General features: G+C 43.3%; 1 protein-coding gene across 5 annotated transcripts in view; it reads left to right on the top strand.

The window, feature by feature from the left end:
* Window positions 1–25,683, top strand: part of ARHGEF18 (Rho/Rac guanine nucleotide exchange factor 18) — an 84,502-nt gene extending 58,819 nt beyond the window's left edge. For all 5 annotated transcript variants that reach the window (XM_034755021.1, XM_034755020.1, XM_034755017.1 and 2 more), the window contains exons 17-31: window positions 213–338; window positions 1,760–1,877; window positions 2,321–2,569; window positions 6,864–6,940; window positions 9,433–9,611; window positions 10,148–10,239; window positions 11,562–11,750; window positions 12,432–12,569; window positions 13,017–13,141; window positions 14,078–14,134; window positions 14,625–14,672; window positions 15,292–15,759; window positions 17,002–17,329; window positions 20,234–20,356; window positions 20,450–25,683. In XM_034755021.1, the coding sequence (XP_034610912.1) occupies window positions 213–338; window positions 1,760–1,877; window positions 2,321–2,569; window positions 6,864–6,940; window positions 9,433–9,611; window positions 10,148–10,239; window positions 11,562–11,750; window positions 12,432–12,569; window positions 13,017–13,141; window positions 14,078–14,134; window positions 14,625–14,672; window positions 15,292–15,759; window positions 17,002–17,329; window positions 20,234–20,356; window positions 20,450–20,595 (2,463 nt within the window). In that variant the 3' untranslated portion in view covers window positions 20,596–25,683. The remainder of the gene's footprint in view (window positions 1–212; window positions 339–1,759; window positions 1,878–2,320; window positions 2,570–6,863; window positions 6,941–9,432; window positions 9,612–10,147; window positions 10,240–11,561; window positions 11,751–12,431; window positions 12,570–13,016; window positions 13,142–14,077; window positions 14,135–14,624; window positions 14,673–15,291; window positions 15,760–17,001; window positions 17,330–20,233; window positions 20,357–20,449) is intronic.
* Window positions 25,684–25,981: the final 298 nt, after the last annotated feature.

Genomic DNA, 25,981 nt, shown 5'->3' on the forward strand with positions numbered 1-25,981 from the left:
CGCAAACACGACAGCGAAGAAGAAAGCGATACACACCGAAAAAAGACAAAACAAAAACATAGTCTCAACCCAATCAATATATATATATATATATATATATATATATATATATATATATATATATATATATATATACTAGCCAAGCTCTCTAGGAGTAACTGGCTGCATTTTAAACTGGCTAATTTAATGTCCTTCCTCATGTTTCCAATTAGTTTTCAGGCGAAAGTGGAGAGAGAATGAAAGAAAAATACAGTATGTTCTGTTGTGGTCACAATGAAGCCGTCAGTCACTATAAGGACCTGCTGCAGAGCAGCAAGAAGTTCCAAAACTTAATAAAGGTAAAAAACCCAGCCAGTGACCCAGTCTGTCCCATTTCCAAAGAGCAAAATATCTCTGATTTCTTGGGTTTGGTTTTGAACCAGTCTTAAAGCTGAAAGGAGTGTGAGCTTGTTACTTGGCTGGTTCCTTCTCTCTGTGTTACAGATGAACCATGAGCAGTTTGCGTGTAACAAAGGCCACCAAGAGAACTACCGCTCTAGAGAGGCCTGGTGGATAGAGCACTGGACTGGGTCTCAGGAGACCTAGGTTCTATTCCTGGCTCTGCCACTGGCTTGTTATGTGACCTTAGGCAAGTTGCTTCACCTGTCTGTGCCTCAGTTTCCTCATCTCTAAAATGGGGATAATCATTCTTTGCGATCTACCATAAAAAGCGCTGTATAAGAACTAGGTACTATTGTTCTAGTTTTGCCCACTATGACATATCTCCAGAATCAAGAGACTGGCTCCAGGGCATGTCACTCTCTTGTGCACTGGAATGTGCAGCTTAACATAGGTAGAACAAAAGAAGCTGCTATATGGAAACATTTGACTATAGCCAGTTTGTAAGGAGTTAACCTGAATCTTAGAGGAACATTGCACGGTCCAGATGGATGAAATTTTCTAAATCCTAGAGGTCAGTAATTCTGAGTATTTCCCACTATTGTTCTAAATTCTAGATCTTCTTAGGTGGTGTCTTTTAAAGGGGACAATTCATTACTGTCAAGAATTTAAATAATGAGTTTAAAAGTGCAGTGCATTCTGTTTTCTGCGAAGAGAGGATCCATGAATCTGTAATCCAGTATGCTGCCAGAATCCCAGAGTACCTGGAATCGTACTGACCGTTGGGGTTCTGATGCTTTCATTCATAAGTGGATCTGTACTTATTAGCATTAAACTGCAGAAACCCTGGTAAAGGAGACACCAAACCTCATTCAGTAGCAAGTGTGATTCAGTTCAATTCTATTGTTGAACCTGATTAGAAGATGTTTATAAATATATGTTTTAAAAGTGGGCATATTATAAAAGAAAAAAGAAAATCCATCGTTAAATGGGAAATCCAACAATTTGAAGTTGGATTTTGCTCTGCTTTGGTTCAGGTCTGTGTTGCACTAGCTGTAAATAACATTTAAAAACAAATTTTTCCTGTGATGCAAGTCAAAATAACAACTTTGGTTTGCTGGGTGCAAGAGGTGCCTATTGCTAGTTTGTGATTGACACTAATGGGGCTGTGGTGCAAGAATAGACACAGTGTCGTGTAGTCAATGGAGATCTTGTTGCATAAAAGAGAAATTTCAAGAGGTAAGGAATGTGTAATTGGGGGTGGGGAGGAGACGGAGGGCTATCTGAAATGCAGATTGTATCACAACATGCAGTTTATGCCACGTAGAGTTGTCTAACCACTTGCTCGGTTTTTGTTGTTTTTTTGTTTTTTGCTCCCTAGAAAATAGGTAACTCTTCTATTGTGAGGAGACTTGGTGTCCAGGAATGCATCCTCCTAGTCACTCAACGCATTACGAAGTACCCAGTGCTGGTGGAGCGTATTATTCAGAATACAGAAGGTATATGGGGGTGCCCTGTAATACCTGCCCCCCCCCCCACCCTGGCTGTCTTCCTTTGCACCACCCTCTTCTAAACATGGAGGGTTGTCTGGGTCTCCCTTTAGGCTCTGCCGCTTCACTCCTTTATCAGTTGAAGGGTTGTTATTGAGCCACAAAAATCACAGGCTCAGGGGCAGCATTAGATTTAACTCTAAAGACAAGAAATCTTGGTGTTTTAGCCTCTTAGTTTGATCAGAATTTGATGCTTTGGCTTTTTTCAGACTTTATGCTACAAAGAAACACTTTGAACTCCTAAGCACAGAGCCTGTCACATTAGGTGATGTTTGGGATTTGTTTAGAAGGGGCATTGTGTGTCCTGGAAATCTAAATAACTTTCATTTTATGAATTATTTCCTTAATTTCTGTAGCAAAGTCAGACTAACCAACACTCTGCCTCTTTATAGCTGGCACTAAGGATTATGAAGATCTGTCCCAGGCACTCAGTTTAATTAAGGACATGATCACTCATGTAGATGCCAAGGTAAATGAGTGTGAGAAGAGGCAGCGTCTTAGAGAGATTATGTACAAAATGGAGCTGAAATCATCAGGGAAATTCAAGAATGGGCTGCTCTTCCGGAAGAATGACATGGGGCAGCGGCAGCTCCTGCTGGATGGGATGCTGTTCTGGAAAGCCGCATCAGGGAGGCTCAAAGGTAAATAAAAGAGCTGAAAAGGGGGAAAAACACAACTGGAAAACAAGATTTCCATTTGTTTATTACTGATCGATTGAGTAGAAAGTCAGATGATGATGATGATAACCTGCTAGTTTCATAGGGTCCTGGAGGAAATAGCACTTGTTCTATTCCTGACTTGTCAAATAAGCAACTCTGTAATGGTACACGATAAGTTCCTTATGCAGTTTGCTTATAATCTGCCCAATTCATATGGGAGATCTTTAGATAGATGACAAGGTGTTGAGTCAAACCTTCTTAGACTCCTGTGAAAAGACATTATCTTGTGCGAGCTCCAGTTCACACTTTGAAAAATTGTCATGTCAACCTCATGACACCTTCCTTCCACCAACTGACTGACTGGTCAGAAAATCAAAATGGCTTCCATAAGCTGAACATGTTAACCGCTTATTTGCTGAAGAGTACAAGGGGAGAGCCTCATCGGCTCATCTCATGTAGCCAGAGGTATCTGGTGCCTGTGGATTTCACACAGTTCCATAAGATTTTGCTCTGGGACAGAGGCATGTTCCCTCTTGAGCAGATTGGGTTTATGTGTTAACCTGTGCCTCAGGAGAACTTTTCATCTTCAGAACTCTGCAAATATTTTATTGTGTTCCTTTTTTATTCCTGCAAATAGTGCATTTGATCGTGCTGTGTATGTGACCATTGCACATTTAAAGGAATAATATACCTGATATTGCAATGCTGACCATATGAAAGGCCTGTTGAACAGTGTTTAGAATAGTTGTGAATAGTTAGCAAGTATTTCCACTTTTTCCACTTACCTTAAAATTTTTGCTTCTTTAAACCTAAGCTTTTCTTTGGGATGGAGGTCCATAATCATAATGCATTAGAAATAACTACATGGAGCTGCAGATAGGTGTCTAATCTATATCTGATCTTCTGATATAGGCAGTGCCTATCACTAGTATCTGAGAGCAATAAGTATGATCAATGCCCTATGTATTTGATGTTGCCAAAGAATTTGCTTTGGAATCCACCTGGTTGCAGAACCTGCTCCAGAATCTAAGCTTTCCTTATTTACAAAGATTGTTGTGGTAGAAATGACCCTTACACTCAGGTCATGTTTTTAAGCAATGCAGTAACAATGGCTCTGTGGGGTGATCTACTCCATTCCTCTCAATAGGTTTTAAATCTCAACCCCAGCTAATTACAGTTAAATGTCAATATTCTTAATTACTTCACTACTGATCACTTTAACAGAAACCTGCTGATCTTATCCCAGGATCCCAAACTGCCTAACATGCCTTCTTAGGGACAAAAGCCCCCGCTAGTCAGCCTCTGACTTGACCCATGACAGTTAAGTGGTTTTGCTTTTTAGTCCTAAGTGGATCACAGGATCTGGTACAAGAGGTGAATATAGTTGAACCGCTCGATAATAGTGACCATAATGTAAATAAATTTAACATCCTTGTAGGGGAAAAAATGCCAAAGAAACCCACCATGGCTGCATTTAATTTAAAAAAAAGGGGAACTACACATAAATGAGGTTAAACAGTAATAAAGACAAACTGCCTGCAAACTGCATGGAGGCTACTTGAAAACCCCATAATGGAGGCTCAAACTAAACATCTTACCCACCCATCCTCTGCCCCCAAACAAAAAGTAAGAGAACAAAAAAATGCCACTATGGGTAAACAGCAGAGTAAAAGAGGCAGTTAGAGGCAAAAAGGCATCCTTTTAAAATTGGAAGTCAAATCCTAGAGAGGACAGTAGAAAGGAGCATAAACTCTGGCAAGTCGAGTATAAAAGCGTAATAAGGTAGGCCAAGAAAGAATTTGAAGAGTAACTAAGGACACACTAACTATTAGCAAAATTTTTTCAAAGTACATCAGAAGGAGAATGTCTGCCAAACAGTCAGTGGGGCCACTGGACGATGGAGGTGCTAAAGGAGCATTCAAGGAAGACAGTGGTGCTGCAGAGAAGCTAAATGAATCCTTCATATCGTACCAGTGCAGAGGGTATAGGAAAATCCCCATACCTGAGCATTCTTTTTAGGTGACAGATCTGAGGCCTGGTCCACACTAACCCCCCATTTCGAACTCAGGTACGCAAATTCAGCTACGTTAATAATGTAGCTGAATTCGAAGTACCTTAGTTCGAACTTACCGCAGGTCCAGACGCGGCAGGCAGGCTCCCCCGTCGATGCCGCGTACTCCTCTCGCCGAGCTGGAGTACCGGCGTCGACGGCGAGCACTTCCAGGATCGATTTATCGCGTCTAGACAAGACGCGATAAATCGATCCCAGAAGATTGATTGCTTACCTCCAGGTCCGGCGGTAAGCAAAGTGTAGACCTACCCTAAGGAACTGTCCCAGCTTGAGATGTCAGTAGAGGAAGTTTTGGAACTAATTGCTTAATTCAGCAGGAATAAGTCACCAGGACCAGATGGTATTCACCCAAGAGTTTTGAAGAAACTCAGATATGAAACTGCAGAACTACTAACTGTGGTATTTAACCTATTGGTTAAATCAGTCTCTGTACCAGATGACAGGCGGATAGCTAATATGACACCAATTTTTAAACAAGGCTCCAGAGGCGATCCTGGCAATTACAAGCCAGTAAGTCTGACTTCAGTACCAAGCAAATTGGTTGAAACTATAGTAAAGAACAGAATTATCAGACCCAGAGATGAACATGGGGGAAGAGCGAACACCACTTTTGTAAAGGGAAATCATGCCTCAGCAATCTATTAGAATTCTCTGAAGGGGTCAAGAAGCATGTGGACAAGGGTGATCCAGTCAATGTAGTGTACTTGGGCTTTGGAAGATTGGAAACAAGGGGTAGGAATAAATGGTGAGTTTTCACAATGGAGAGAGGTAAAAGGTGGGGTCCACCAAGGATCTGTACAGGGACCTGTGGTGTTCATGCCTTTTTCCAGATAATTTGTGAATATGATGAACTTAAGTGGCAAAATTTGTAGACAATACAAAATTACTTGGATAGTACCGTCCAGAGTTAACGGTGAAGATTTACAAAGGGATTTCATAAAGCTGGATGGCTGGACAAGAAAATGGCAGATGAAATTCAATGTTAAGTGAAAAGTAAGGAATCCCAACTATATGTACAAAATGATAGGGTCTAAATTAGCTGATACCACTCAAGAGATTGTGAATTCATCATGGTTGGGTCCCTGAAAACATTCGCTCAATGTGCAGCAGCAGTCAAAAAAGCTAACAGTGTTAGGAACCATTAGGAAAGTGATAAATAGACAGAACTATCATAATGCCACTATATAAATCCATGGTCCACCCACACCTTGAATACTACGTGCAGTTATGGTCATCCCATCTCAAAAAAACTATATTAGAATTGGAAAAGGTACACAGAAGGGCAATGAAAATAATTAGGGGTATGGAACATCTTCCATGTGAAGAGAGATTAAAAAGACTGGGACTGTTCAGCTTAGAAAAGAGATGACTAAGGGGGGATATGACAGAGGTCAATAAAATCATGAATGGTGTGGAGAAAGTGAATAAGGAAGTGTATTTACCCCCTTCACATAATTTCATCACGTAACCCTAGTTCTTACGTTAATAGGCAGCAGGTTTAAAACAAAGAAGGAAGTCTTTCTTTCCACAATGCACAGTCAACGTGTGGAACTCGTTGGTAGGGGATGTTGTGAAGGCCAAAAGTTATAACTGGGTTAAAAAAAGAATTAGATAAATTCATGGTGGACATGTCCATCAATGGCTATTAGTCAAGATGGTCAGGGACGCAACCCTGCTCTTGATATCCTTGGCCCTCCAACTGCCAGAAGCTAGGACTGGACGACCGTATCACTTGATAATTGCCCTGTTTTGTTCATTCCTGCTGAAGCATCTGGCACTGACAACTGTCAGAGACAGGATACTGGGCTAGATGGACCGTTGGTCTGAGCCAGTAGGCCATTCTTATGACCAATATAAAATAAATAACACAAGGGCTACTTGTCTATATTCATTTTAGTAAAAGCATCCATTTGTTGTTTATTTAAAATGAAGCTGCAGAAAATGAGAGTCCTTGCCACATAATTGAGGTCTAACTTGGTACGGAGTACACAGGGCTTTGATTATAATCCATCCAGGTAGGCTGCATCACAAAGTGGCTCATCACAATGTAGAATAGTACTGAAAGACTTCTGGTACCAGAACATTCTCTGTAAATCATCTGCACTGTTTGACATTTACACTGTATTGTTCACTCAAGTGCTTGCTTGTCTGCATCAAGTCTTTTGGCTTTAAAACCATTTCATTTTTCTCCTGTTGCCTTGGTAGATATTCTGGCTGTCCTGTTAACTGATGTACTTTTGCTGTTGCAAGAAAAGGACCAAAAATATACTTTTGCATCTGTGGTATGTATTTTTCTGCTTCATTAAAATATTCATATTCAGTCACAATATTCATGAAAGTGACAGTGACGTAAAAGAAGAATGTTGGTAGTGGTATTCATATTAAATATGTATATTATGGTAGTGATCAAGCTCCCCAATTGAGATCGAGGCCTCATTGTGCTGGGGGACTGCACAAACATGCCTGACTGGTCTATGGAATTCAGACCCATATACCAGCTAATATGGAGACTCCATCTCTGTGGGTTGGGAATCTGTCAGCACTGGAAGTGCACGTGTCATTGTACATACTAGAAACAGAAGAGTAATGAGAGCGGAGTTTGTTCTAAACTAACGTCGCCTTGTGAGCTGCAGGAGCACCCACTTAGAAGAATCAAAAAGAGAAAATATCCGAAAGAAAAATATGATTAGAAAACAAACCAGGTATCGTGGGGTCACATAAGCCAAACCTGGTTCAGCCCCAGAACTTTTCTTAGTACGGAACTACTAACCCAAGCAAACTCTCTCACTTTCTGTGGCATTGAGCACTGTTGTGTGTTCTTTTCACTGCTCCCCATATTGCTGAGTTCTGTCCTGGGTTGTGTATGCTGGCAGCATATGAGGAAGTGTGCTAGAACCCTGCTTTGAAAGGCCCCGATAAAAAGACCTTTAGAGAAGGGGGAGACTGCTGCTCAGCTCTCCTTCAGTGTGTTAATTTGAGGCTTGATGAAGGAAAAAACCCTGTCATGTCATCTGGGGAAATGGTAACCTGTGACTAGGGTAGCCTCCGAACTGCTGGCAACTGAGATTTTCTTATGTAAACGTAATGAGCACTAACCCATATGTAATTACTGCAGCAATTCGGAGCACTCGTGGATTCACTTGTTTTTCAGGGCCTTTGCTAGTGGTTCTTAGGGCAGTTTGTTAGCGAAGGACAGACGTGTACATTTGGAACTGACCAAAGTTCAGTTGGTTTACTAATTACAGGATTTACTAATTACAATTTTGAAAGGGTTTTTTTTATTTTAAATCGTTATTTACTTTGTCCTGATATTTTTCAACCTATCAAGACTGGGGCTGAATTTCCCTGGCAAACCGTATCACTTGACTTCAATAGGATTTAAGCAAGTACTTAAAATTTTAAGCATATTCCTATGATTTCTGGGTAGAGGTATTTTTCTTGAATTGGGGTGTCTAATTGTAAAGTTGCTGCACCGGGGCTTTTACATCATATTCATCCATTCATGACAACACACACACATCTTGACTTTCATAGCACTGGAGTAGAGTGGAGTATTTGCTTCTGGTCTGTTTCCCAAAACATACTCATTCAGGTTGAATGTTAAACCCAAATGTAATACCTGCAAAACTACAGCTGGAGCACTTGGATAGTTGTCATGAGAAATGTTTGAGTTTCCTCCTCCGCCCCTCTGTGTGGCTTGCAGCCTTTGTGTCCTGTGGGGCTGTTACTGTATTTGCAAAGCTACTTCATAGCTCAACTCCTGCTACAGAAGAACCTAGATATCGTGTGTTAGAATGCTAAAGAGCATGCAGCCTCTCGTCACCACCGCAAATCTCTAATCCCTAGTGGAGGGTACCTTGCCCGGGGGAATATTCTGTCCATAGTCATGGATTGATCTGTTCTTGGCACCTTTATATGTATGGGATCTGTTTAAAATAAGCTAAATATTAATCCCCCTAGATAAATTAAGAGAAGGGAAGGGAGTGAATCGATCTACCCGGCTCTCCTGCATTGTCCTAGTGACCCCAGCACACAGCTTGCATGGGAGCCCAAGGACAGTTGGCAAAACTTAGTTTTCTTGATGTCACAGTTTCAGGAATCCCCTCTGCTTCCCCTCAGGATTTATGCAGTGGAAATGGAACATGTTCAGCAGCCTGCAAAATCACTCCTTTCTCCCCTAGTGCTGGGTTATCTAAGTGATGTACATTGGCTGCAATACAAAGTGTAGCTAGGGACACTAGTTACAGATATCACCCTTTTAGAAACAGTTTATCACAGAGAGCTGCTGTTAATATGTTCTATAAGAAGGGTTTTACCTTTTGGATCTGGTTTCAGTTTCCTAAACCTGAAGGTGACTCTCTAGCCCTGTCCTATGAGCTAACCTGCCAACTTGGCACCACCATTGCTTCCTGCTGTTCTCTCCTTTCATTTTTATATTCATGTCCAGTGATGTTGGTTTTTTCCCTGTTCTGTTTTTATTACTGCCAAAAGAAGCAAAGTCCAAACTAGTTCATGCTGCCCTCCCTCCTGGGGAACTCTGAAGAGCCAAAATTCACAACTCGCAAGTCTCATGTTTTTAGAATGTAGGTCCTTGAGACTCATCTGTTCTGTGCCATGCACGGGTGCAATATAAAATGGCCCCAGCAATAGAACTGCACCGTTGCAGTTTGTCTTCTTTGGTCACAGACAGACAAGAAACCGTAACCCTAAAGATGCTGTGTGATCTAGTGCTTCAGCAAAACTTAACACATCAACTTATATTTCTGTTCTGCAGGACTCTAAGCCACCAGTTATTTCATTGCAAAAGCTAATTGTAAGAGAGGTAGCTAACGAGGAGAAAGCAATGTTCTTAATTAGTGCCTCATTAAAAGGACCAGAGATGTATGAAATTCACACCAGCTCCAAAGAAGAGAGAAATTCTTGGATGGCGCACATTCGCAGAGCTGTGGAAAGGTAAATTATGACTGAAAGTTGGAGGGTTTGATTTCCTGATTGTGTGTTTGATCTCTCAGCACAGCTGAAAGTTCTGCTTGTGGGGTAAAGATAAATTTGACTAATCTGGTCCCTCATGCTCCATTTCACATCCTTGCTAAGGTATATACTAGTCATGTCAGTGTGGCTTCTCTCAGGAGGCCAGATAGATTTTACTATCTTTTAGTTTTCTGTTTTTGCTGTTGTATTTCATGCTCTTGGTAAGAGTGGAGCATGTTGCTTTGTCCATGCTTACCTAAAGGAGACAGATCACAGCAGATATGAGAAGATTAAGGGTTTTATTGGTCAGTAACTTGACCTGGTCAGAAGATTGAGCCTCCCTAGGAAGCGTGTTTGCCCACTACCTGACATCATAGTAGCGTTCTGGATGCGAGATACAAACAGGCTGCAGGATAAAGCACCTCCCAAGCAAGGATGCAAGATTTGGGCCAAGGCTTTCAGTAGGTTATCTATGCATAGATCAAATCAATCTCCTCCTGCTTTGCCTCATTTTATAGCTGCCCTGATGAAGAGGAAGGAACATTCAGTGAGCCCGAAGAAGAAAGGAGACTGGCTGAAGCACGAGTTGCTAAAATAAAAGAATTTCAAGGTAATGGTTTATGCAAATATCACTAACTCTTCATGACCCTCTTATTCCTGGTGGCCACTTAATGACTAAGAATGTGATCCCATCCTGTGATAATTTCAGGCAAACTACTATTGTAGGATTGCAGGTAAATTGGGCTTTTCCTACTGTTAAATAACACATCTAAAAAATCCCTCTCACTTTTTGTTGAGATGTGAGAAAAATGATGAGGGGTATGGAACAACTTCCATATGAGGAGAGATTAAAAAGACTAGGACTTTTCAGCTTAAAAAAGAGACGACAGTGTGTGTGCGGGGATATGATAGAGGTCTATAAAATCATGACTGGTGTGGAGAAAGTGAATAGAGAAGTGTAATTTACTCCTTCCCATAACACAAGAACCAGCAGTCACCCAATGAAATTAATAGGCAGCAGTTTTAAACTAACATAAGGAAGCATAGGTGCTGACTCCATGGGTGCTCCAGGGCTGGAGCACCCACGGGGAAAAATTAGCGGGTGCTCCGCACCCGCCGGCAGCCAAGCTCCCCCCTCCTCACCTCCTTCTCCTCCCTGCCCCTGCAGCGTGCTGTGTCCCCGCTCCTCCCCTTCCCTCCCAGTGTTTCCCGGGAGCGGGGACTCGGAGCGCTCAGGGGAGGAGGTGGAGAAGGAGCAGGGCAGGGACTTGGGGGAAGGGGGCAGGGCTGGGGTGGGAAAAGGCAGGGTGGGCTGGGGACTTTGGGGAAGGGGTGGAATGGGGGTGGGGGGTGGGCTGTGCAGGGACGGGGAGAGGCGGGGGCGGGGGGGGGGGGGTCGAGCACCCACCGGGGACAGGGAAAGTCAGTGCCTATGTAAGGAAGTACTTCTTCATATAACATACCTGTGGAACTCATTGCCTGGGGATGTTGTGAAGGCCAAAAGTACAACCGGGTTCAAAAAAGAATTAGATAAATTCAGCGAGGATAGGGACCAAGATGGTCAGGGATGCAAACCCATGCTCTGAGAGTCCCTAAACTTCTGACTGCCAGAAGCTAGGACTGGGCAATGGGATGGATCACTCACTAGTTGCTCTGTTCTGTTCATTTTCTCTGAAGCATCTGGCACTGGCCACTGTCAGAGATAGGATACTGAGCTTGATGGACCATTGGTGTGACCCAGTCTGGCCATTTTTATCTGCTTCCTTTTCTGCCATTTGCCTCTTTCTGGCCATTTATGATAGTAAGAGCTTCAAACAAACAGAAGAAATACAAAATAAATCAATATGATCTTCTGAAATTAGCATTATGTTTCTGATACTGATTTTACAAACAGCTTTGTAGGGTTTAAATTAGTTTGTTTTTTTCCCCTAGACCGTCTGAGCATGAAAGATGATCTGATTTTGCAAAGTCTAAATGAGAAACAACAGATTTATCTAGAAATGTCTGAAATGAATGGGTTTGAAGATCTTTCCCAAGGAGCCCGATCCAAACTCCTCTTCAGGGGGGAGACCTCAGAGAATCTGCAAGGAGAGGTGATCCTGAAATCTGCAGTGACAGAAAGTAAGTGCAAAACAGGAACATGTGTTTGTGTGTGTAGGTAGAGAGATACAGCTGCAGATAATATAGGTCCTATGTATAAAGAGAGAGAGGCTATGGGGTTTAATGGTATCTAAAAAGTTAGTACTTGGGTAGTGCTATTCAGACTCTTAATTCTCAGAGCCCTCCTGTGAAATGGGTGATGTGGACATTCCCTACAAGTTACAACAATATTTTTTAAAAGTTAGATTGAATTATGGAGCATAGACATGAGTCTGTTCAGATATGTGGCTACTGAGTGCCCCGACAGCATGCCAGCGTGCACTGAAATACTGTGCAAGGGTCCCAAATGAAGGGAGGTTGGGCTGCCTGTGAGAGCAAGGATGACATGAGCACAGATAACAAACATCACCTTAATTGGTGACTGATGTGTGAAGAGTCATTGATTTAGCCTTCTGAAAGTCCATCCAGACTGGCCTAATGACCTGAGTCCCCATTTGAAGATGAGGCCTCATCTTTACATGCATCTTTCGGTTTCAGAGCATGAGGTAAGGGAAAATACGTCTGTGCTGCAAAGAGGCTCAGTCTGATCTCTAGATGCATGTCAGAGTTTTGAATGGTTGTATACGTAACATAATGGCATGGTGCCAATGCCTCATTGTATGGACATGACTCCTTAAAATGACCTGTGCTCCTCTTCCCTAGTTGAGAATCTCCAGAACCTGATCTTCACACACTTAGCCAACGGGACCGGTCGTTCTGAAGACAGCTGTGGGTTGGGGCTACCCAGGAGAGCGGAGACCTTTGGGGGATATGACAGCACCACCACAGTGCCAAACAAAAGTAAGACTGTGGGGCCTTTGGGGATCCAGTGCAGGACTGCAGACCCAGTGTGTTAGTGAGAGGAGCTGGCATTCTGGTCACCTTACTGATCTTTTCGGTGAAAGCCCAGGATGTCAGCTGTTCTCCAGCACAGTCGTTCTGGTACTAGCCCCATAGGCTATGATGGCTGTTGAAATTGCCAACGTGGATGGTAAGATGGCTTGGTGTTGGTAATCCTGATGCGGCCATTCCATTGTTGGTGGCTTATGCACGTTTCTGAGTGTCCGATCGATGATCTTGATGGTGATTGAGTAAATCAACAAATTGCAAAACTATACAAACTTCCAACCCCAGAGTTGTTCTGCTTTTGCCCATTAAATTGTTTCAATTTTTACATCTTTTTCCTAATAGAAAGTACCCAGTGTTGCACAGATTGGTGTGTGTTGACTGGGTTACTTTCTTTTTCAGATGGTAGTTTTAAGAAGAAGGTCTGTGGTAATGACCAGAGGCTGAGGGACCGGAGAGGCCCTGCAATAAGTTCAGATGTGCAGCTCCAAGACCTTCCTCTTGATGCAGAAGAAGGACCTCCCACAGTACGTTAGTCTTCACTCCCCCTTGTAAATACATATCCTGGTAGTCCTAGACAAACATGGTGGAGTCAGAGAATAAGTCACTGAAAACCAGAAGTCCCAAAAGCTGCTGATGTCAGCTCCTTGGCAGAGTCCTACCTCGTGTTAAATAAGTTGGCTCCGTTAAGACTACTGTTCTTTAAGGTTGAACTCGTGGTTTGTAGTTTTACATTTGAAGTGCAAGAATCGGCATGTACTTACTTTGGCAACTTTTACATTTGTAGTGCTTGTCCATTATGTACTGTTTACATGTAGTTTTTAATGATTGTGCATCTATTTCAACCTGGAACTTGACTAAAATATTTCCCATGTCCCTCCTCAGTGTGAGAGCCCTTGGGGAAGTTGCCTTTAATTAAGGCCATCTAGGTAATGCCACACAGTGACATATCAGGAGATGTGTGTTGTAATGGTCCCACTCCCTGTGCTTCATTTTTTCTTCAAATTAATGTTCTTAGCACTAAAATGATTTGGGGAGTTTCATAGAATAGAACCTAATGTGACTCATTGCTTTAAATTGGATTCTTATCAGCATTAGTCATCCATTTCAAAATGAATTTTTAAAAAACAAGAACATTCTCTTTTGATACTTGAGAAATAAATTATTATTGGACTATTTCTCTATGGTACTTTACTATTTACTTGTATTGAAGGAATATGGTCTTCTAGGTCTGCAAACACTTGCAGTGCTTTAAATGGGTCTGACACTGCCCAACTGAAATAGGGCTAATCAAATGTTCTCTATTGAAATGACGGTTGTAAAATTTCCATCTGAATATGCCTGCTCCCATTGTAAAGCTGAGAGAGTGACGACAAAGCAGCCTGTGTGCACTGACGCTGAGAAGAGCTCTGTGCTCTTATCTACAGTATGCTCTAGGACATCTGTTGCTTGTCTTTTTCCAGAGTGATGTAATGAGACTGGATTACAACAGCAGTTTTCAGCCCCTCCTGGAATCTGAGGTACTAGAATATGCTATGTTTGTGCTTTAAGACAGTGTAAGGAGGAGTGACGTTTGGCTCCATAGTATACAAAAGAAAATATAGCATTTTAATGTTCATAGACTCAGAAACTTGTCAACAACCTGGACCTTGCAGTTAGTTACTTGGATATAATCAATGCAGAGAGTAAAATCCAATCTGAAAATGAAGATGGGTTTTAGGTATAGTGAGCTAACTACTTCCCATTCACTCTCAGTCCACTAAGGTGAAACTGAATCTCTGAGAGATGGCTCGAGCAGCTGCGTGTGTGTCATAGCTCCATGCTGGTGTGTTGGAGGAAACCAGCATCAAGTCCTTAAACTGAGGAAAGCCTAACACGAGGATTGCTGCCCAGAATCCCAGCGTGGTGTTAGTGGGCACTGATACTCTAGCTGGACAACAGATTAGTACTGCCCAAATGAATGTTGCCACCATAACCTCCCCGGAATATAATGCCTTTTTCTTTCCTCAGCTTGTCCAACGGATACAGAGGCTGTCCCAGTTGCTCCTCAGCCTTCAGGTAAAATGCTGCTCTCTAAGAGATCTGTTTAAAGCTGAACTAATCAGTCTGCTGAAATGTAGGTAGTGGTCGTTTAGTACAGCACTGGAAACGACCGAGGTCCTGCGGAGGCTGCAGGGTTTGTCTCAGACTTGGGTGCCAGAGTAACCAATGCTATCCCCAGTATTGCAGAGGCAGCCTAGCCCCCTGTGCCTTTATAGGATGGAATCCTTCGCTCCCTTCTTTCAACCTCTCTGAGCTCCGTTTGGTTTCCTTACTGCTGAGATACTCCGTACTTCCCACGATGACCCTCTAGAATACACACACCACGTCTATGTGGACGTGTATAGATAATCCCGTCAGATACAGACTGATAATTAGGTTCAAAAGATGGATCATTTTGAATGATGCAAGTTAGTTTTTTTGGCTCAAGGTCACATGTTGTACCAAGTTAATGGCAACCACAGGTTCCAAGTGGGAATTTAGCCCTCTCGTGCTGAGGGGAATGGGTTGGGTAACCTAATAGGTCTCTTTACCTTCTGAGATTTATACACTGGTAGACAATGCAGTCTCTGACCTCGCTTCTCCTGTATTTTTCAAGCCCATGTGTCTTATGACTGAGTTGTGTTGTTTTTTCCAGGCAGTGATATCACAGCAGGACAGCTACATTGAAATCCAGCGAGCCACCATCATAGATCGGGAGAAGCAGTATCGGCTGCAGTCCACGCGTGGGAACCTGCTGCTAGAGCAGGAAAAGCAGCGCAACTTTGAGAAGCAGAGAGAAGAACTGGCCAATGTACAGAAGCTTCAGAACCAGCTGAAGGTGGAACAGCAGCGTTGGGAACGGGAGAGGGACCGGCAGCAGAGGGAGTTTGAAAGTATAGAGGCACGGTTGCAGGAGCGAGAAGAGGAGACTCGGCAGCTGAAGGATCGCTTGAACCAGGAGAGGGAGGAGCTGGAGAGACAACGAGAGGCCTATCAGCATGACCTGGAGAGGCTACGGGAAGCGCAGAGAGCAGTTGAGAAGGAGAGAGAGCGTGTGGAGCAGCTAAAGAAGCTGAAAAAACAGAATACGGTGTTGGGCGCGTTCTCCCCAGAAATGGGACAGGTAAGGACTGAGTATCAGAGCGGTAGCTGTGTTAGTCTGGATCTGTAAAAAGCAACAGAGGGTCCTGTGGCACCTTTAAGACTAACAGATGTATACTGAGTAAGGACTGAGTTGTCTTGAAGTGGATGCTTGATTTCTAACTGCCACCTTCACATAGACTTCCGAATGGAAGTCTCGCTTCTTTACAGCAGTTGCTACATCTTAACCACGTAACTTTCCCTGGGGACCCAGCTGCCTCTTGCAGGGTTTGTCATTGCACCTTCCTCTGAAGAAGCAGGTACTGGCCACTCTTGGAGACAAGGCAGTGGGGTAGATGGTCTTGTTGTGATTCAGCCTGGCAACTTGCCCAAGCGTTCTGTGGAGCGTGTGATAGAAGTTGAGGAACTTGCATTTGGTCCTATGGCTGGAATAGGATTTGTTAAACGAAGGCACTGTACTCTGCCATGGAGATGATTACACTAGAGGGGTTTAGTGGTGACATTCTGTCATTTTCCTGAATTCTGTGCTTTTAAATTCTAAAAACATGCTCCCCCTCCAAATTGTGACCTTCTCCCTCTGACTGCCCCCAGTTCCACTGGTTCAGCCCCGCTCCAGGGGGAGGACTCCAGCCACAACAGGCAGCGTTGAAATGACAGGGCTGTAAAATAGGTGCCCAAGCTCCCTTGCTGTGTAGAAGTACAACAGGCCTGGATACCCCAGGCAGAGTTGCAGGTGATAGTAGCTCAGCCCAGACACTTCTTAAAGCCTTAAAACTCCATTTTGTTTTAAATGCCTATTTGAGCCCAGAGCACACCTGCCTGCTGGATGTCTGTGGGCGTAGGTGAGGTTCTTAGCCTGATTGTAACACAGGTGTGTGCTGTACTTCCCCATTCTTAGTGCTGGTCTCTGATCTCATGTCACTGCCCCGCCTGCTGGCCCACAGCCTCATCTGTCGGGCTTGTTTGCTTGCTTTTTTTTTTTTAACTTCCTGCCCTATTTGCACTTTGTTGTCAACCAGCAGTCCCTTTCGAAGCCCTCTGCTAGGGATGATATTAAGCAAGGTCCAAAGCTGCCAAGATATTTTGTTTAGTTTGCCAAGATTTATGCAGACTGAGTTTTTCTTGCCCCTTCTTTTGTGCGGTAGCATGAGGGAGGTCCCGGTGTTGGCCACAGGAAGGTGTGTGTCTTTTGTTTCCTCCCCTTCTCAGTCCTTGGAGGATGTGAGGTATCAGCTTCATGTAACACAATTCTTCTCTCATTTAGAGTCAAATGCTGAACCATTCAGTCAGTTTCAATGGAGAAGGGCTAGAAGGGTCTGTGCCACACTTGAAGCCCTCTGGGAGGGCTAGTGTCTTGGGAATGGATTATGTGGAGCGGCCAGAGCTGGTTCGCAGGGACAGTGCCATATTGGAGAATCGTCCGGTTCTTGCAATGAAGAACGAAGTGCCAATCCACCTGCTGAGTGCAACCAACCAGATACAGAAACCGGCTGCAGTTCAGCAGCAAATCCCCACCAAGCTTGCCACCTTCACAAAAGGAAGCAAAGAAAAGGGGGGGAAAAGCAAAGCATCGCACAGGACAGACAGCTCAGGTGAGTGCACTAAGCACATCTCTGAGCTCTGCTGAAATCACAGATGCACACAACACCATATGGAGCAAATCTGGCTATCTCCATCCAGCCAAACAACCCCTACAGGAATTCATAACCCACAAAAAGCACTAGGACCCTGCTTGGGGTGGAAATGTAGCTGAAAATTGAATGTCCTAAGTAACCCAGCATGGAACTTCAGGCTGATTTAATCCTATGTCTCCCTGACCCTGTCCTCGGCTGCTGTGACACTGAATGTGGAAATCGGGGGAGGGGGTCGCAAATAGAGCATCCAACTCTGCTTTGGGCGCACACACATTTAAACAACTCTGAGTGAATCTCACCCCAAATCCTAGCTTGTTTTGTGACTGCCGAGCGTGTCTCTTATCCTCATGGTGGTGTATGGAATATTCTGGGCCTCTCCTCCTCGCCGTTGTTGGGTACCCCGGCATGAGAGAGAATTGGCTTTCCCCCACCTCCCTGCGGGCAATGGCTTGTCCAGGAAGATTTCTCACTTGCAAAGGTCGTTCTGAAAATCCCAAAGGGGAAGATGTGCACTTCCTAGTACAAAGCTGCTGGTTCTAATACCTAGCCGTCTTCTCCCCTGGAATCTGAAATGCAGTAATCTGCCAATGTTTCTCACACTGTAAACATGAATCTCCAGGCCAGAACAAGGGTGCTGAATGTATTGCAGAGCTAAAAAGAGCTAATTCTGTCAGAAATAGAAAGGATTTCAAATGCAGTCACAGTGCCATGGTGTAATTTCTGCTTCTAAGAGCTGGGTACTAAAATAGTGGCCTTTGACAATGACAGACAATGCAAAAACCACAGTTTTCCAGCCACTTGAAAGCATTTTATTTCCAGCTGCATGGAACAGCCTTTAGTTTTGAGTTTTATATAAATATCTTTTTAGTTCCATGCCAGATTGTCCTGGCAAGTTTATACATCCAACAGGTCCATGTTTATGTAGCGTGGATAGTGTCAGGCTTCTCCCGGTGCATTGTGGAGGCATCTTCTACCCATGCTCTCCTATAGCACTGGTGTTTAAACTTAACTTTATTTTCATAAAATGAATTGGCTTATTTCCAGCACATACCTGTAACCTCGTATCCCCTCACCACTGAACCAAGTGGTGGCAACAGAGAAAACAAAGCTGTAGTGGTACAATTCCCCAGCTTGATCTTTTTAAATTGCTTTTACCAAGGTGGATAAAAATCAATTCTTTTTTTTCTAAAATAAAAAAAAATATTTAAAAAATTATTTAAATCAGATTTTTTGGATAAAATGCTTTTTGAGGGAAAAACCTATCTAAAGATAGATACATTATAGCTCAAAGATATCTCATGGAATAGGGATTATAAATTCTGATTCTATAGTATGAGACAATATATTCATGTAATGTTTAAGAAAAGTTTTGCACATAAATTCCAATAGTTCATGGATTAGGGACCCAATCTTATGGGGTTCCAGGGGCTTCTGTATAGATTATTTAGGTTAATCTTTCTATCTACCCAATGGGACTCAGTGCTCAGTCTAGAAGATACCATCAGAGATGCTTAGTTTTGCAATTCTCAAACTGGATTTGTGTCTCCAGAGATAACATGCTTGTTAACAGCAAAAATGTTTGTTTGTTTATGTACAAATAAATATAAAGAGATGAGAAATAACAGACCTCAACCCTATTGTCCCTTTACAGATTTGTGTACACAGTCAGTCCCTTACCTCTCTCTAAAAGTGCAAAGTTTCAAAAAGTTCAATGAATAGAAGATTGCTGGGGGAAGAGATCTGGAAAAGGAGAAGTCTGGAGATAAATGTGAGAAGGGAGGGACAGGCAGTAGAAACAAAAGTGAAACTGTTTGAGCAGCATATTCCAGAAGTCTGGAGGTCTTTCTGACTGTAGCCTTCATTGATTTGAGATCTACCATACCATTCTCTCACTAGAAGGGAAAACCTATAATGGCAGCAGGCTGTAAAAGGGACCCAGTTTGGGAATATTTTAATTATGTTCCTCCACCTGTGAAGAATATGTATTAAGGCTATAACAACCAACAAGAATACATTTTTATGTAGAAATCCATGATTAAATAGAGTCTTCCTGATTGATTTAAATCAATTTGAGTTAGGGTTAAACCTAGGGTTAACCTAACCCTCACTCTTAAATTAAATCCACCCTGGCTTTTACATAGTGATGTGTACAGTGGAAATGTACTTAGTAGTTTTTCATCAGCTTATGAGCAAGGTGTGAAACCCAACCTATTGGGTTCTATTCTCATCAGCACTAATGGGATGTTAGATCTGAGAATAAAATGTAGCAAGACTTTCTGCACCAGTGCCATATAGTTTAGAACTGTGTGTCTAATTTAGCTTGTAGGATGCTAGGTAAGGGATGGGCATTGGGATGTGGAGGCCTTTGGGACTGGAATGATTCAATTCCCATTGATTGCTTTTACTTTTGGAATAAAAATATTGGCAAACTAGCCCATCAGAGCAGCTGTGTTTCCTCACTGCTGCAGCTGCATTGCAGATAAGGAGCACGGGTAGATTCATGGTGACCGGTGTAGTCGGGAGAGTGGCAAGAGCTGTTTTGGTTCTGCGTGTCTGTGCCAAAGGTGTTTCTTGACTATACCAGACCATCATAAAAATAGATTAAAATCTTCAATTGTCCTTGGGGGGCCACTTGGGAGTTAGGATGTCTGTGTGTAACTAAATAGAAGCTGCGGGGTGGGGGAGAGGGAGGGTGAATGCTCATGGTCTGAGCAGTTGAAGAGGTAAAGTAATTTTATTAGTACAGCCCCTTTGAGTGTGTGAGGAGTGGGAAGTGGGTATAGGTGTCTGAACCCAGGCTTGAAACAGTGGAGTTGGCAAAATGTTACCAAGATTGATGTGTAAAGCAACTTTTCTTTTCAGCATCTGTTGACCTGAAACAACTGCTTACACCTAAACTTGTTGGGAAAGATGAGGGTGCACTGAAGAACAGACGGTCAGCGAGCCCGGGCCTCCCGAACAGCCAGAGCATTGCGTTCCAGCCAGGTATGTCTTGCCAGCGAGCAGTGAGCAGCCTCTCTGTGCTGAGACATTCTTGTGCACTCTGGTGAGTCTTTCCTCTCCCTATTTCTCCCCTAGAGATTTACAGCCCAGCTGACAGCCAGCCCGAAGCAGTCAATCCATCCAAGTCCAACAGTGTTCACGTCCACACCTTGGTGGCCTCTCCGCCAGCCCTGATAAATGCTGAAGACGATACCTGCAAGGAAGATGTCATTTTTTTCTAAGCGTTTCCTGTTCAAGGAGGTCCTTGTGCCATGCCGTTTCAAAGAATGGAAGCTCAGCATTGTGGATGTCCTTCCACCACTGATCCAGTGGAACAGGATTTCAGTGTTGCTTGGTTGGCTTCTCTACTGACAGCTCAAAATGAGTTCACCATAGTAACACACTTTTCCAAGCGTGAGAAAGTATTGATTTTATATGGCTTAGGTGTATAAATTCAAAGCCTGTTAAAATGTTGCCATCTACTGTAATTTGCTCTCTTCGGTGAATTCGCAGTAGCTCTTGGTAGATCTTTTACCTTGTAAAGCAAGTCAGTTTTAGTTAATGTTGGGCCTCTCAGATTTTTTTATGTAGAAGTTTTAACAATAGGCCCTCAAATGGCTGAGAAGTTTAATTCTGTCTTTACGGAGCAGTGATCAGTGTAATGGATTATTCATTTTGTTTTAATAACTAGCCAGACCACAAGCCAGTCTTCTCACAACCAGCGTGACAGAGGAGAGCTAGCCACTCGCATGAAAGGAATAGCATCTTGTACCTTCTAATGAGTTCAGCGGAACATGTGCTCACTGCACATGCACAATGTAAGAGGGACTGTAAACCTCTTTAACATTCAAAAAATCCAAGGGCCAAAAAACTCCCCCTAGTTGTGGCAGCAAAGGGTTGGACATGTATAAACTCTCTAACGTGGTAATGAATAATTGTGCTAGGAGAGCACATTCCCTGGCCATCACTTGCACTAGGTCTGATGTCCCTCTTCGGGAAAGGCTCCTTAAAGACACATCAAGTAGAGAACCATCTCCATGACTGTGAGTGTGTTGGTTCAAAATTAACTTTGAGTCTGGGGTTTTCTTCCTGCTGAAGATGCTGACCATAAAGAGCTGGTTCAGCATGCAGTTGGTTACTGTCCTGTCTAACCTCTTGTCTCCTGGATCTTTGTCTGTCTGCCACCTCAGTGGACATCACGCTAAGGACTGGAATGTAACAAAGCTGCTGTTACTGCCGAGAGTGCTCTGCCGCACTATGTCAGGAATGAAGGGAATAAGGAATATTTAGAATAATTTACCATTAACTAAATCATCTTACAGCTGCTTTGACATCTCCTCTTATTGGATGGGTCGGGTTTAGCAAATCTTGGAATGGTGACAAAGTTAATACCGTTCTGCTCAAATGGCAATGTGCATTTCGGGAAATCATTCAGCGTATTACAGGACTCCAGTGTGTCTCAGGTCTTGAATATGCACTACAGCTAATGAACATGTAACCTGCACATGGAAGTGTCTGGTCCAATATACTGCGTACAATGATATGCACCCAAAGGGATTGTTCAGAGGGGACAATGCCATAGGAAGGGAAACGTCTTTCTCGACCTCAGGAAGCTTGGGAAATGCTTCCCAAAGTCCGATGGCAGGAGACTGGGCGCACAGAATCCGGGCTAACGTCATTTCAGCACAAGTTAGGACAATTTCCCAACCAGAAGCATTGGGATATGCTGCTTTATTCCAGCCTGAGCGGAACGCGAGCCGTTCCCTCTGAACGGGCAGAGCACGTGTGACCTGCAAATAAAATACTCTATGGCACTAACTTCAATTCAGCCCAAGTATTGTCGACTGTTCAATGATGGAAGCCCAGGAGGTCTTACAAAGTGTCAAAAGTATTTGCTGCAGAATTCTGTCTTGGTTTCAAAGTGGCTAAATGGTATAAGCAGGATTATTGCCCCAAACAAGCTCAGCTGCAGTTGGGAAACTCAAATATACTGGAAGTCTGTGATCAGTGAGGGAGAAAACACAAATTTGGAAGCCAAGTGGCACTGTGCCTGCTGTGCTGAGCAAGTGCCATCTCCTGTGGTGCTGCCTTCGACATTGCTGGCTTAATTCTCCTCTCTGGTGCAAATCAGGAGCAATGCCATTAAAGTCAGTGGAGTTACACTGGTGTAAGTGAGAAGAGAATCAGGCCCCAAGTCGTTTGGTTTATCTCCAGAGAAGTGTCCTCTAGACGCTCCTATTGAATTTTTTTTGTTTTGAGACAAGTTGTTTCTAAATCAGGCCCCTTTGGCTGTGGTGTTGAAGTGCTGCTTGCGGATCTGCAGCCTTGCAGAGCTTGTGCAGTTTGTTATGGAGCCGAGGGGCAGAGAGCTGGTCGGTCACATCAAGAGACCGCCTGGTGCTGGCATCATGATACTGCGGCGTTGTGACGCAGTGTGTCCTGTTCTTAGTGGTCAGGACACAGGACCATGAGGAGTTTGTGGCTCTCTTCATTTGACAAAGTCTGTCTTCTTCACCCTCTTGCTGGGCTGGAATCTCTTCTCTCCTTAGAGTAAGATGAGTTCTTATCTAACCCGTGGACTCTGGAGACCTGCACGAGGGCCCACCGAGCCGCCCAGTAAGGGTTGATTTCTGTATTTGATCTGCTGATGCTGCAATTCCAGTCCCGTGTAAAAGAGACTCACACATTTCCTTATGTGAACGTACATCAAAGCAACAGGTGTGCAGGACTGCAAGCTGAAACTCTCTTGGGCCATTCCCTTAGAACCCCTGGTGTCAGGAGCTACGCTTACGGCCGTGGTCCCAGTCCAGGGGGTGGGGTGGGGGTGTTAAACCCATTTTCCGAAACAATTACGTCATTTGATTTGTGTCATTCTAACATTGTGGGAGATAAATAGTCTATGGGTCTACAAGGCTTGTTTAGCTGCTGCTATCCTCACCCCTCCCTGCAATAAATGCGCTGAGGTAGAAGAGTGACACCTGAAACCGCTAGGTCTGTAACGAGATCTCATCAGAAATATAACCCAAGTTTTAAACATCTGCTTTATCAGTGTTGTTCCCAGGAAGTGATTGCAGCTACCAGTGAGCAGACGTGGTGCCTCTTGGGTGGCATCCCTAGGGCTCCTTCCCAGATGGGGCCTTCAATCCACAACTAAGGAGCTACCTTAAGAGTTAGCATCTGCCTCGGTGCATACGTCTCACTGCTGCTAGCATTTGTGCAGGGTGCATGCATCTGGTGTGGTGACTGGACCCCTTTGACTCTTGGTCTCTTGAGTCAAACTCAGGTTTGTTTGTTTCTTTAAGTGCCAACCTAGGCATTGATGTGATTTTTCTGTAGGGTGACCGGCCTGAAGAGGCGTACTGGTGAATTAGCGAATGAGGTGCTATCTTAATGATAGTGTGTGCAAAATCTGTAACTGTCCAATGCTCCAGACCAAAATATGACATTCACCTACCAAAATGCAAAATAAATCATTTGTGTGGAGCTGAGAAGAAAAGGCAATTAAAAAAAATCACCTGTTCATTTTTGCTAAGTCAGAGGCCTTGAAATTTCATTAAATTCCTCCGATTTCACTAGACAAATGTTGTTGTTAAAAAATAGCTCATTTGGGGTATTTCGCCCAGCACTAGTTTTTAAGCAAATTTTTTTCCTGAAGCAGACTAGATTCTAAAGATGCTGTTCAAGTCTGGGGTAATTGACGTATTCCTAATGATCTTTAGTGAGGAACTTACTTATTTTAAGTGGGGGGAGGGGGGAAGCTCACTACCGAATGTTTGCTTTTAAATACTGTTGCTACAGATCAGAAGCTCCATGCCGCCCTTCCTGCCTGAACTCACCCTTTGGTCCTTTACTGCCCTGAGGTATGGTTGGACCTTTGAACTACTTGGGTGTTCTTCGCTTTGTGTCCCAGCCTTACCATTACGGATCATGTGTGTGTTTCGTATTGTGGCTTTGAAATGTTAAGGTTGCTTGTAGTCTTTGATCTTCAGTTTTAAAATCCAGTCCGAAGGCTGCTTCCTTTTTCCTGTCAGTTCAAACTGCTGTCACTTCATGTTTCATGCCTTTAGATTCCAGTATCTTCATCAAGTGTGCGCTCACTCTGACACTCTATCTTAAGGGCTTTGTTAGCATCTGACTTTCCTAGCTGTGAATTGTAGGTGCAGCAGGTCCAGCAAGTTGACTTTTGAAATCAGTGTCCTGTGTGGGGGGAAGAGTTGCTGATTTCTGGAGATGCCTGTTCACTGCATACCAGTTACCAGTGTGCCTGGACAAGCAGGGGTAACTCCGAGAAATGGTGGCAATTCCGCCTTTCTAAATTGTCCTCCATTTTTAGTCCTGTAGCCAGATGCAGGTGACTGTTTGAGTCCATTCAGGGCACTTGTTAAAGCAAATGGCAAAACACCTAGAATCAAAGTCGCATATTAGACTGGAATATGGTTTAAAAATAATTAAAAAAAAAAAAAAAAATCCTTATACCTGATCCTGCCGAATCTAATTAACCTGAGTCTCTGCTAATGCTAGTGAGTGACGTACCAGTTCGTTGCATAGATTCCTCTCCACAAGAGAATGCAGGAGTATTTTGTCGTCTTCCCAGTTCTCAGCATTTTTTAAAATCTCCCTTTGCAGTAGATTTTACCGCCGCCATGGCTGCAACCCTGGTGATTGAGAAACCAGGAGAACAGCCTGTCCCCTGCTTCAAGGCCAGTCCAGTACCTTTGAAATCGTTAGCGGCCCTTTATCCATGGTGTGTGCATGTTACTTGTCGAATTCCATTTGTGCCATGTTTCCAATCAGTGTTTTATATTTTTGTACTGAAAAAAATTGGAGCACTTTAGGAAGGTTTATTTTAAATTCCTCTTCTGTTTGTCCCAAAGTAAATGCTCATGAAAGTAAATCCTGTTGTATCTCGCTCAGTGAGTTGTGAACTGTCTTAATGCTGTTTAGTCTTAGGTCTGGTTTAAAGGTACCCTGCGCTGCAATGATTCATGAATAATCATGATTTATGGTTACATGGGATTTAAATTGACGATTTTGTTGGGGGAATGTCTCGGTTGTTTTCCTTTTGTTAGGATGTAAACATTGTAAATAGTTCTTCTGTCAATAATTCAGTAATTCAACTTCTTTGTAGTCCTTAATTTTATTTGTAAAGTCAATGGTTAAATGTTAATATTCTCTTGAATTGTGCACGTCTTGGTTAATTGTAACTGTGATCTGAGCACACCAAACCATTGATTTTTTTTCAATGATGGCAATGTTTCTCCACTGAAGGGTTTCAGAGTGGCAATAGATCTGAAACCAACTTCCAGCAATAAAAATACCCTCAAAAACTAGCTGCTTGAAGGCACTTTTATTTCAATTTAAGATTCAGTGCTGTCCTAAAACAGGTCTGAGAAGCAACCATTTCTCATGTGCATCTGGTTTTCTACCCTACAGACAAAATTCCTAGTGTGTTAGTGACACCACATCTGCTGCCCAGAAGAAGGGGGAGGCATATGGTGCGTCAGGGCAAGTGCAAGGGTCTTGACAAGTGTAGAGATCTCTAAGGGCTGAAGCCTCCATGAAGGTGGTCTGGTCCCAGAATGGCAGAAAGACACCCTAGTCATGGGAGTGGGACGGTAGGAAATTACC

This window comes from Trachemys scripta, chromosome 22, assembly GCF_013100865.1.
Source record: "Trachemys scripta elegans isolate TJP31775 chromosome 22, CAS_Tse_1.0, whole genome shotgun sequence".
NCBI classification, from domain to species: Eukaryota; Metazoa; Chordata; order Testudines; family Emydidae; genus Trachemys; species Trachemys scripta.